Source organism: Oncorhynchus keta, chromosome 24 (assembly GCF_023373465.1).
Source record: "Oncorhynchus keta strain PuntledgeMale-10-30-2019 chromosome 24, Oket_V2, whole genome shotgun sequence".
Classification (NCBI taxonomy): domain Eukaryota; kingdom Metazoa; phylum Chordata; class Actinopteri; order Salmoniformes; family Salmonidae; genus Oncorhynchus; species Oncorhynchus keta.
Window position 1 is genome coordinate 41,435,092 of NC_068444.1, and position 13,397 is coordinate 41,448,488.

The window sequence follows — 13,397 nt, forward strand, 5'->3', positions numbered from 1 at the left end:
CCTATACCCTGTCCCATATCCCCAAAGATATCATCATTCATCAACATGAATAAGATAGGACTAATAGCACTACCCTGTGGAGTTGCATTTTCCACCTCCTCCTCTTGATAACTCCAATCCCACCCTGACATGGAAGGGTCAATCAAAGAAGAAATCCTTAATCCAGTTATACATTCTCCCACTAATACGCATTTCATTCAATTTAAATCAGTAGACCTTCCCACCACATTGTATCATAATATAAGCATATTATGCTTTTTCAATATCAAAATACACTATTAACATCACTTCATTGCCAAATCTTTGGTCACCACAGAATTTTAACTAATGCATCAAGGGTAGTCCTTCCCTTTCTGAATCCACTCTGATATGGACTTAGACCCCTATGTTCCAGATAATACATCAATTCTGATTGGCCTGGCTCCCAAGTGGCTGGGCATATGTCCTCCCAGGCCCACCATCGCTGCAAGCTTGTCCAGTCATGTAAAAACCATAGTTTACAGCCTAATGAATGTATTTCAATGAACTGTACCTCAGTATATCTTTGAAACTGTTGCATGATGAGTTCATATTTTTGTTCTGTATACATTTAGTTGAAAATCCTAGTCTTGTAATTTATGGGGAAAATACATATTTTTTTTGCTATAATTTGGCAAAGCCATTTGTGTCAGTGTTGTATTGTTGTAATGTTGACAAAGAATACTAGCTTTCTGAAACTATACTTGTAGAATCAGAGATAGTGGAAGCAATATCTCCACTCAAATGTAAAACAATGAGGACAAAAGAGATAAGGGGAAAAGATTCATTTTTATTTCCTTCAACCAAAACATTGTACAGAGGCATATTCTTAAAAAAAAAAAAAAATGGTACACAGGTACTAGGATCATGAAAATGTAGCGTTTCTGTTCACGTTTTCAACCTACCACCTGGCACACAGGTGAGAAGCACACAGATTGAGAGGGACATACTGACCAAACGTTCATGACAGATACAAAGCATGATGACAATCCCCGAAAGCAGAATAAAAGCCTCTCAATGAGAGCTGATTCTAGGTGTAAAAAAGGGATCTGTTTTTTTGTCAAGTATCTTCTTTCAAGATCCCATTGCCTAGACTGGCCAGACTTTACATTTAAACATCTTCAAAGTAAAATTACAATTAAAATAGGTGACTTTAGTTAGCACACTTTACAAGAGAGTTTCTCAACCTTTGTGTTTAAGCAACGTCAGTCAGTAGGGTCATTATTGCAAAATAAATGTACACATATATTATTCAATAATTTCATTCAAACAACTTGTGCGTGTCAACGAGCGTCTGAGTAGCTAGGCGCTAAAATAGAAGACGGTTCTATTTTTTACTCGTAACACGCTGCAAGTCCCACCTCTCCAATCTCCTTATTCATTTTCAGGAGAATATACCCACATGGGTGATTGAAGGATGAACCGAGGTTCCCACTCCAGTCCAGTTGGTGGTAATGCATCAACTAGTTTGTAGAGGAACATGTACTTCGCCTGGACCAGAGTTAGAAACTGATCTACAAGACTAGCTGCTGAAGTTTCAACTGTTCACTTGGGAGTTGAAACCGGATGCATCGTATTATGGGGCCAAAGCAATGCTAGAAAACCACATGGAGAAAAATAGATCTATTAAGAGGTCAAAACTTTACATACGTGGGTCAAGGATATGTTTTTTTTTACATCCTATTCAATAGAAAACATTAGAAATCAAATGGAATATCACCAACACTGTTATTGAGATGGATACAGTTTGAATATACAATAAATAAATACATTTAAGAGAACTGAACAAAATCTCAAATCAAATTAGGAGCACAAAATAAGACTTAAAACATGCCAGTAAAATGCACAATGCATCAATGAGCAAAATGGAGACTAACATGAAACTGTAGTTTGAGTCTGCAGGAAAATACAACAAATGAAAACAGGCCTCATTCTACATGGGACTGAAGTAGTTCCTAGGCTCTGCCCTAAGGTCAGTTTCTGCTTTACCGCCAAATGATTCCCATGCTAACTTTGTGTTTCTGGGCGACCTCTATGTGGCGTGAATGAAAAAATCATGCGACCTACTAAAACTAACAACGGAGTTGCACTCCCATGTGTTCATTTACAAAGCTCTACTTGCTCCAGGTACAGCAAACATTTTCCATTCAAGCAATGAAATGTATATTTTGGCAACAGTACTCCTATTTCATGCCTTCAAAACATGCTTTGCAACAAATACTCAAAAGAGAATCAAGACAATTTCCTGAGGATTCAAGTTTTTCCGAATCCCCCTTGTCAAAAAACCTTTAACCTATTTAATTTGCTACGTTCTTAGTTACTAAACCTACCAAAAGTCGCCCTTGTCAGTTTGAATTTGAAGAGGATATTGTCAAATGTGGTGGTAACAGCCAAAAAGATTTTAGGAAGATGCCAAGCATGACGAGCACCATTTCTCTCGCTCAGATAACAACACTGAGTGTCTTTTTAGCATGTGAAAGCAACATTTTGCAAAAAACAATGGGAGCATAAAAATCAGGTTGTGAGGGTGCGTCCGACTTAATATTGTCCACCACAGGGCTACAGCATTCCCAATGGCATTCTTCATTTCTAGCCAAACTGGAAAAATACATTTCCAGGTGCTTGGTCTAGAGAGGGTGGGAAAAAAAGAAATGTTACTTTGCTGGGTTGAAATCCATGACAAATTGTATGATTACAGTATTTTGGGAAAGTTTACAGGGTCCTCGAGTTTCCACATTTTGTTGCCTTATTCTAAACTGGATTAAATAAAAACTGTTCCTCATCAACCTACATACAATACCCCATAATAACAAAGCAAAAATAATATTTTGAATATAAAAGTGGACAAAAAAATGAGATTTAGCTCATTAATCTATATGGTCCAAATCAGGATGAGCCACACTTCATCGAAAACATTTATACCAATTTATTCAACTTACAGGCAACAAATTATCTAATCATTATGGTAGGAGACTATAAAACAGTGTTAAGTACCTCAATGGACTGTAAAGATAATCACTCCACAAACTATCATCACCGTGCCCTTAAGAAAATCAAATATTATGGACACATTAGAAATAGTGGATATTTGGACACTAAAAAAGCCCAGACCTAGTGAGATATACATGGAGGAGACTTAATCCAGATAGTCGTCTTGACTACTTTCTTGTCTCTTTCTCTCTTGCATCAAAGATTTCGTATACAAACAATGTATACGAAATGCTTCAGTCTGGTTTTTGACCCCATCATAGTACTGAGACTGCACTTGTGAAGGTGGTAAATTACATTTTAATGGCGTCGGACCGAGGCTCTGCATCTGTCCTCGTGCTCCTAGACCCTATTGCTGATTGATACCATCGATCACCACATTCTTTTGGAGAGATTGGAAACCCAAATTGGTCTACATGGACAAGTTCTGGCCTGGTTTAGATCTTATCTGTCGGAAAGATATCAGTTTGTCTCAGTGAATGGTTGTCCTCTGACAAATCAACTGTACATTTCGGTGTTCCTCAAGGTTCCGTTTTAGGACCACTATTGTTTTCACTATATATTTTACCTCTTGGGGATGTCATTCAAAACACAATGTTAACTTTCACTGCTATGCGGATGACACACAGCTGTACATTTCAATTAAACATGGTAAAACCGCAAAATTGCCCTCACTAGAAGCCTGTGTTTCAGACATAGTGGGGCAAAATAGTATTTAGTCAGCCACCAATTGTGCATGTTCTCCCACTTAAAAAGATGAGGGCCTGTAATTTTCATCATAGGTACACTTCAACTATGACAGACAAAATAAGAAAAAAAATCCAGAAAATCACATTGTATGATTTTTAATGAATTTATTTGCAAATTATGGTGGAAAATAAGTATTTGGGAGAACTTGCACAATTGGTGGCTAACTAAATACTTTTTTTGCCCCACTGTAAGAAAGCGGATGGCTGCAGACTTTCTACTTTTAAACTTGGACAAAACCGAGATGCTTGTTTTAAGTCCCAAGAAACAAATAGATCTTCTGTTGAATCTGACAATCTTGATGTTTGTACAGTCGTCTCAAATAAAACTGAAGGACCTCGGCGTTACTCTGGACCCTAATCTCCCTTTTGACGAACATATCAAGACTGTTTCAAGGACAGCTTTTTTCCCATCTACGTAACATTGCAGAAATCTCTCTCTCGCTCTCCTTGCTGTCCCCAGTCCACCTGGCCGTGCTGCTGCTCCAGTTTCAACTGTTCTGCCTGCGGCTATGGAACCTTGACCTGTTCACCGGATGTGCTAATAATAATAATTAAAAAAGCAGTTTCTGGCTAAAGAGACGAGACTAAGAAGGGAAATCCATGAACTAATAGTGCAGGTAGATAGCAACACTACAGAGATACAAAATAAGTTAAAGGAAAAAGACCTTGAGGTACTTCTTCAAAAATGATCTAATGATCTAATCTATTACAAAATACAGGAACGCTGTATGATTCTCCGAATTATATTTTAAAATAGGAAGCTAATTATTTTAGGCAGATCTTCTCTGATCAGTGCGAAGGCCAAATTACAGAGGAAGAATTTCAGTCTGGAAAAATGCCAGGGCTTGATGGCATACCGGAAGAGGTATATCAAGTATTTTTTGATATACTAAAAGCTCCATTGTTAGATTGTTTTAACTACTCCTATAGAAATGGTAGTCTGTCAGGTACTCAGCAGGAAGGTCTGATTTCTCTATTATTAAAACAAGACCCAGATGGCAAATATAAAGACAGTCAGGAGGCCCCTTACACTTCAATGTTGTGATGCAAAACTACTAGCAAAATGCATAGCCCTCAGAATTAAAAAGGTTTTACCAGGTATTGTTCATCCTGATCAGACAGGTTTTTTTTACATGGACGATACATTAGAGATAATATTTGACAACGACTAGAAATAATAGATCATGAAACATTTAAGAAGCCAGGAATGGTATTTATAGCGGATTTTGAAAAGGCAACCAATTGATTACAGCATTGCCCCAAAAATGGAGGAGGCGGGTGGCAGCGGGAGGAGGTAGGGAACTGGTCTGTCTGCCCAATATAAAGGGTCAAAACTGGCAGAGGAATAAAAAAAAAATTAAAAATCACATAAATAGGAAAGTATACCAGTTTCATTTGAGGACCAGGATGTTGACAAATGTGCCATACGGATTGCAAAATAGTTGGGAAGAGATTTTTGATGTACAGATTCCGTGGTACAGGGTGTATGAGTTGATATATAAAACGCAATAGTCAAGACTTCGTTCTTTTCAGCTAAAATTATTATATAGATTTCTTGCCACCAACAAAATGTTAAATATTTGGGGCATGAAATCATCGAAGCTCTGCAGATTTTGTTGTGAGGATACAGAATCGATAGACCATTTATTTTGGTATTGCCCTCAGGTAGCCTGTTTCTGGTCTCAGTTTCAGGAATGGCTGAAAATGCATAGCAATGATCTAAAATTGACGATAGAAATAGTACTGTTAGGACATCTGGAGAGACCAGGTCAGTCAATTGCTCATACTCTTAGTAAAAGTATTTATCTTCAACTCGCAATCTGTGGATTCTATTCGATAAGAAATTGTACGTTAAACATCACAGCATAGTTGAAAGATATGTGTTGCGTAGAAACTCGAAAGTGGGTGGCCAGCAGAGATGGATGGGATGGGCTGAGGGAAGCTGAGGGTTGGTATGTGGAATTGGAGACAAGTGAGAGTGGAGTTGCTGTGTGAGAGATAAAATGGTCAAAGATAAAAGGAAAAAATAATAATAAAAAAATCGAAATAAAACATAATAAAAAGTACATTTGAATGACACTAAGTGGCAGTGTTTTTACAACTAATGCCGGTTTGCCTGAGGCTGGTGCCGTGCAGGTGTTTGTTTGTCGGCATGCACACACACACACACACACACACACACACACACACTCCAATAAACACTCCAATAAACACAGAGAAGAACACACACATACAAGAACACACACATACATGTAATAGTGCCAGACATGCACACAAACATATACAGTTGGCATTGCTGTTATGATTTTAGTTGTCCTTGATGTCCTTTGGTGTAAATGTATACATTTTTTTGCATTGTTGTTTGGTGTTTTCTTCTACGTTTCCTTTTTAATCTGTAGTTTATTCTCTTGGTTGTTTGTGCATTGGGGGGTTCTTGGGGTGGGGAATGGAATTAATTGTATTATTTATATTTTTTCTGGGTGGGGGGGGTACTGTGGGAGGGGTCTCAAATGGTTGAGGGACAGCTATTGGGGAATTGTGTGGGGGGGGGGGGTCTTGGAGGGTTCGGCCACGTCTTTTGGCCTGGTGATATATCGGTCAACATGCCCTTGAGCAGGGCATTGACCCTGAATTGGAATCTGTTGGAAGACTGGCATTATGTAGTAGTTGAGCGGCTTCACTGCAAGTATATTGTATGTTTCGAATATTCTATTATAAATTAGAAAAAAACGTTTTTTTTTTTTTAATTAAACAGTTGAGAAATATTGGCAAATTTCAGTCTATCGAAGCTACTCTTCGGTAAAAGCTGTAAATTGGTCATCAAAAAGAAAGGAGGACCAAGGCACTTCATTTACATAAGTATTCAAACCCTTTAATATGAGACTTGAAAGTGAGCTCAGGTGCATCCTGTTTCCATTGATCATCCTTGAGATGTTTCTGCAATTTGAACGGAGTCCACCTGTGGTAAATTCAATTCATTGTGCATGATTTGGATAGGCACACACCTGTGTATATAAGGTCCCACAGTTCACATAACACAAACAAAGCCATAACGTCAAAGAAATTTCCCGTAGAGCTCCGTGACAGGATTGTGTCAAGGCACAGATCTGGGGAAGGGTACCAAAACATTTCTGCAGCATTGAAGGTCCAGAAGAACACAGTGGCCTCCATCATTCTTAAATGGAAGAAGTTTGGAACCACCAAGACAAGGCTGCCCAGCCGAACTGAGCAATCGGGGTAGAAGGGTATTGGTCAGGGAGGTGACCAAGAACCCGGTGGTCACTCTGACCGAGCTTCAGAGTTCCTCTGGAGAAAAGAGAACCTTCCAACAACACTCCACCAATCAGGCATTTATGGTAGAGTGGCCAGACAGAAGACACTCCTCAGTAAAAAGGAACATGACAGCCCAATTGGAGTTTGCAAAAAGGCACCTAAAGGACTCCGACCATGAGAAACAAGATTCTCTGGTCTGATGAAACCAAGATTGAACTCTTTGGCCTGAATTCCAAGCATCACGTCTGGAGGAAACCTCCCACCAAGCCTATGGTAAAGCATGGTGGTGGCAGCATCATGCTGTGGGATGTTTCTCAGTGGCAGGGACTAGGAGACTAGTCAGGATCGAAGGAAAGATGAAAGGAGCAAAGTACAGAGAGATTCTTGATGAAAACCAGCTCCAAAGTGCTCAGGACCTCAGACTGGGGCGAAGGTTCACCTTCCAACAGGACAAGAACCCTAAGCACACAGCCAAGATAATGCAGGAGTGGCCTCTGGACAATTTTCTGAATGTGCCCAGCCAGAGCCCAGACTCGAACCCGATCGAGAATCTCTGGAGAGATCTGATAATAGCTGTCCATCTCACAGCGACGCTCCCCATCCAACCTGACAGAGCTTGAGAGGATCTGCATAGAACGGGAGAAACTCCCCAAATACAGGTGTGCCAAGCTTGTAGCATCAGACCAAAGACTCAAGGTTGTATTGGCTGCCAAAGGTGCTTCAACAAAGTACTGAGTAAAGGGTCTGAATACTTGTGATATTTCCATATGTTATTTTGAATACATTTGCAAAAATTAATAGAAACCCGTTTTTGGTTTATCATTATGGGGTATTTAATTAATTTTAGAATAAGGCTGTAACGTAACAAAATGTATTTAAAAAATCAAGGGGTTTGAATAACCTGTGTACAAATTAAAGGTAAAAAAGTATCATTGTCACAGCAGTGTTCCTACATACTGTGATTGGATTCAAAACTGAATCCTCCTGCTGGGCCTCCAAAGAAGGTCTTGAAGATGTTGTTGGCATTGAAATCTGCAGAGAAACAACAGCAATGAGTCAAATAGTGTCAACGTGTGATATTAATTCAGTCACATCCACACATCAAAACAAACTTTTTTTGTATTAAAGACTGCACCGGTAGTAGACATTTAAAATTGGCAACTATTTCTCGCACAATTCGATCACCTGTATATTTTTCAGAGATATGCCATTCTCCTAGAATTACATTTTGACTCTTGACCATGAGAGAGTGAGGAGGCCGACGCTGATCAATGGCCAGTGTTGCATTTGTCCCCTCAGTGGTTATGGTGAGGATCCAGGGTAAGGTAATCTGACCCTAGACATGTGGTTTGATGTTGATGTTATGGTTCAGACTAGCATTGAGGGTAAGGTAATCTTAAACTACACCACCGGTCAAAAGTTTTAGAACATCTACTCATTCAAGGGTATTCTTTATTTTGACTATTTTCTACATTGTAGAATAATAGTGACGACATCCAAACTAGGAAATAACACGTGGAATCATGTAGTAACCAAAAAAAAGTGTTAAACAAAAACAAAAGATTTAATGTTTGAGATTCTTCAAAGTAGCCACCATTTGCCTTGATGACAGCTTTGCAGTCTTGGCATTCTCTCAACCAGCATCACCTGGAATGCTTTTCCAACAGTCTTGAAGGAGTTCCCACATATGCTGAGCACTTGTTGGCTGCTTTTCCTTCACTCTGCGGTCTGACTCATTCCAAAGCATCTCAATTTGGTTGAGGTCGGGGGATTGTGGAGGCCATGTCATCTGATGCAGCACTCCATCACTCTCTTTGGTAAAATAGCCCTTACACAGCCTGGAGGTGTATTGGGTCATTGTCCTGTTGAAAAACAAATGATAGTGGGACTAAGCGCAAACCACACGGGATGGCATATCACTGCAGAATGCTGTGGTAGCCACGCTGGTTAAGTGTGTCTTGAATTTTAAATAAATCACAGACGGTGTCACCCACAAAGCACCCCCAACCCACAACGCAACCTCCTCCATGCTTTACGGTGGGAAATACACATGCAGAGATCATCCTTTCACCAACACCGCATTTCACAAAGACACGGCGGTTGGAAACGAAAATCTCCAATTTGGACTCCGAACCAAAGGTCAAATTTCCACCATTCTAATGTCCATTGCTTGTGTTTCTTGGCCCAAGTAAGTCTATTCTTCTCATTGGTGTCCTTTAGTAGTGGATTCTTTGCAGCAATTTGACTATTAAGGCCTGATTCACAGTCTGCTCTGAACAGTTGATGTTGAGATGTGTCTGTTACTTGAACTCCACAATTTCTGAAGCTGTTAACTCTAACTTAACCTCTGCAGCAGAGGTAACTCTTCCTTTCCTGTGGTGGTCCTCATGAGAGCCAGTTTCATCATAGCGCTTGATGGTTTTCGCAGCTGAAATTTTCCGTATTGACTGACCTTCATGTCGTAAAGTAAAAGAGTGGCTATTTTGAAGAAACTCAAATATAAAATGTATTTTGATTTGTTTAACACTTTTTTGGTTACTACATGATTCCATGTGTTATTTCAGTTGTGATTTTTTCATTATTCTACAAAGTAGAAAATAGTAAAAAATAAAGTAAAAATCCTTGAATGAGTAGGTGTTCTAAAACTTTTGACCTGTAGAGTAAATCTTTGGGTAACGGGGAAGAGTTTGGGTAGTGTTTAATGTGAGGTTTGAGGGGGATGTAACCTCGTCCGCATATAGAGCCAGGAAACGGCCTCCCGAGTGGCGCAGCGGTCTAAAGCACTGCATCGCAATGCTAGAGGCGCGTCACTACAGACCAGACTAACTACCAAATGGATGTCACAAAATTGGGGAGATCCTCGGCAGATCCTCAGTCGCTAGGAATAGCGAAATGGTTAGGGCCAGGATTTGGGGTAAAGAAATATAATCCTAAATCAGTGGTTATGGGGTAGTGTTTAAGATTAGGATAATGGAATTTGAATTCAACAAAAAAAGAAACACCCCTTTTTCAGGACCCTGTCTTTCAAAGATAATTCATAAAAATACAAATAACTTCACAGATCTTCATTGTAAAGGGTTTAAGCACCATTTCCCATGCTTGTTCAATGAACCATAAACAATTAATGAACACGCACCTGTGGAACGGTCGTTAAGACACTAACAGCTTACAGACGGAAGGTCACAGTTATGAAAACTCTGAAAAACGCAGATGTGGCCAGGGCAATAAATTGCAATGTCTGTACTGTGAGACGCCTAAGACAGCACTACAGGGAAGCAGGACTGACAGCTGATCATCCTCGCAGCGACAGACCATGTGTTACAACACCTGCAACAACAACTGCCCGAGTTACACCAGGAACGCACAATCCTTCCATCAGTGCTCAGACTGTAAACAATAGGCTGAGAGAGGCTGGACTGAGGGCTTGTAGGCCTGTTGTAAGGCAGGTCCTCACCAGACATCACTGGCAACAACGTTGCTTATGGGCACAAACCCACTATTACTGGACCAGACAAGACTGGCAAAAAGTGCTCTTCACGGTCTTGTCTCACCAGGGGTGATGGTCAGATTTGCGTTTATCGTCGAAGGAATTACACTGAGGCCTGTACTCTGGAACGGGATCGATTTGGAGGTGGAGGGTCCGTCATGGTCTGGGGCGGTGTGTCACAGCATCATCGGACTGAGCTTGTTGTCATTGCAGGCAATCTCAAAGCTGTGCGTTACAGGGAAGACATCCTCCTCCCTCGTGGTACCCTTCCTGCAGGCTCATCCTGACATGACCCTCCAGCATGATAATGCCAGAAGCCATACTGCTTGTTCTGTGCGGGATTTCCTGACAGGAATGTCAGTGTTCTGCCATGGCCAACGAAGAGCCCAGATCTCAATCCCATTGAGCACGTCTGGGACCTGTTGGATCAGAGGGTGAGGGCTAGGGCCATTCCCCCCAGAAATGTCCGGGAACTTGCAGGTGCCTTGGTGGAAGAGTGGGTTAACATCTCACAGCAATAACTGGCAAATCGGGTGCAGTCCATGAGGGGGAGATGCACTGCAGTACTTAATGCAGCTGGTGGCCACACCAGTGACTGACTGTTACTTTTGACACCCCCTTTGTTCAGGGACACATTATTCCATTTATGTTAGTCACATGTCTGTGGAACTAGTTCAGTTTATGTCTCAGTTGTTAAATCTTAACTTAATACAAATATTTACACATGTTAAGTTTGCTGAAAATAAATGCAGTTGACAGTGAGAGGACGTTTCTTTTTTTGCTGAGTTTAGATTGGTGCTTACTGACCTCCCATATTATTGCTGTCCTCCTCCAGGTCATGGCCGCAGTCATAGCGAGTCTTCTTCTTGGGGTCAGAGAGCACAGTGAAGGCTTCGCCCATCTCTTTAAACTTCTTTTCCTCCTCCTTCTGTACCTCTGGCGTGGCCGCACTGTGACGATCTGACCGGCAAATAGTAAACATTAGGTGAAAGTTTGAACGCTTTACTTGACCTTTGCGTTGCAGCTGGTATTTCCCAGAGAAACAAAAATGAAAATGGGAAAGGCTGCTCTCTGATCCCTTATATCACCCCCTGCAATTATGCCCTTAAGCAAGGCACAATTGCTCTCCATCCAGGGGCGCTGCACTGCAGCTGACCCTGTGCCTCTCAATGTGGGAGTCTATATATGGGGGTGTTGGGAAAGGCAAAAGACAAATTTCCATTCTAACCAATTGACAATAAAGTATCTATTCTATAGTGTTGGTTTTCTTTCAAAAACGTTGATGTTTCATTGAGCCTGCCTGGAGTAACGGAAAGAATATAAATATTATTTGAACACTGGTCAGTCTTACTCCTCAATGGTGTTGCCTGTGTATGTTGGTGTACCTGGGTGGTGCATAAGGGCCCGTTTCCGATAGGCCTTCTTAATCTCATCTTCTGTGGCATTCTTTCCCACCCCCAGAACCTTGTAGTAATCTTTCCGCTTGCTCTTTTTCAGTTCCAACTGAGCCGTCTTCAAGAGATGCTTGTGTTCTATACAGAGGGAAAGGGAAATAGAGAGAGGGAAAGACAGAGATAATTTAACAAAACAATTTCACCCGAATGAACAAATGCAATAATGTAATCAATCACCACCATCAAGAAAATTTCAAGAAAGAAAACGAGTACTGTTCAACCTCTGCCATTATTTTTCCACTGGTGACCATCAAGTAAACTATGGTTGCAATACCAACATACCTTTAGTCTTCTCTGTCTGGTAGACCTTTTCATAGTCCCGTACAGCTTCTTCATACTGTTCGATGTCCATATAACTGCAGGGGGAAAAAAGCAGAGTTAAGTGTCTCACTGTCTCAGAGTCAAGAGGCAAAGAGTCTCTTGGAAGCGATATTCAGCAGCCTAGCTACCAGCGATCAGTCATTTTCAATGGAAGGGGGAAACAAGAGGAGAGACACAGCGACTTAACGGTCGGTGACGGGAGAGTTAGCGACCAGAATTGAAATGTCTCAATATTAAGCACATTTCGGCAACCACGCCACAGCCAATCAGGAGAGGGTAGTTCTTGCTAGCAAGCCTTGGCTAACAACAAAACTGCCGTCATCTAAGGTGTTTGCATGAAACACCCACCATGGGAGATCTCAATGACTTGATCGCTGATTATCGCTCCAAGTCTGAGCCACTTGTTATAAGTACTTTTCATAGCTTACCACTGGGCTCGTCTCAAATAGGCCTTGATATATGTGTCATCCAACTTTATTGCACTTGTGCAATCTTCAATTGCTTGATCAGGTTTATTCAGCTGAAGGAGAGGAAGTAAAGACACAAATGAACAGATGGCATGCGTTTCAAACAATTAGGAACTCAACTTCCAGAATCTAGCTTGGATTGCTAACATACATAAAGTATTATCAAATGTACTTTTAACTAACCCCAAGATGGGCCTTTTTCAAATGGGAGTTGGGAGACCCATTGGGCAGAACAAGCAAGGAGGGAGTTAGGCTGAGCGAAGCAGGAGCTGGTGAGATCCTATTGGCGCATTTTAGCATGTATTTACATATTTCTGTTAGGGAAGGCCTATTCTCTGAAGTTCGTGTGAGCAGGAACTTGAATTTGTCTTTGCACTCCTAAACAATGTAATTTTTTACAACTTGGCAAAGGTTAAATTCTAAGAAACGTGCGCTCTGTTCGTGTGATGAAGCGGACTCGGCCGCTCTCGTCATGACCGCACATTATTTAATTCCCCTTATAAATGGTTTGGCGCATTCATGTTTTCCCTTTTTTGTAAGTAATGAATTTATCCTAAATGTATATATTGTTGTACTTCTTTCACAAATATCACGAGTATTAACTTTGTGCAAAGCTAATCATGTATTGAAATGTTAGGTC

General features: G+C 40.8%; 1 protein-coding gene across 1 annotated transcript in view; it reads right to left on the reverse strand.

Annotated features, from left to right (window-relative positions):
• Positions 1–788: 788 nt before the first annotated feature.
• The window catches only part of LOC118357564 (dnaJ homolog subfamily C member 7-like), a 48,404-nt gene continuing 35,795 nt past the window's right edge, over positions 789–13,397 (reverse strand). The window contains exons 9-14 of the mRNA XM_052478353.1: positions 12,719–12,810; positions 12,252–12,325; positions 11,901–12,047; positions 11,323–11,475; positions 7,986–8,060; positions 789–2,645 (exon numbers count right to left, since the gene is read on the reverse strand). Of these exons, the coding sequence (XP_052334313.1) occupies positions 2,608–2,645; positions 7,986–8,060; positions 11,323–11,475; positions 11,901–12,047; positions 12,252–12,325; positions 12,719–12,810 (579 nt within the window). The 3' untranslated portion in view covers positions 789–2,607. The remainder of the gene's footprint in view (positions 2,646–7,985; positions 8,061–11,322; positions 11,476–11,900; positions 12,048–12,251; positions 12,326–12,718; positions 12,811–13,397) is intronic.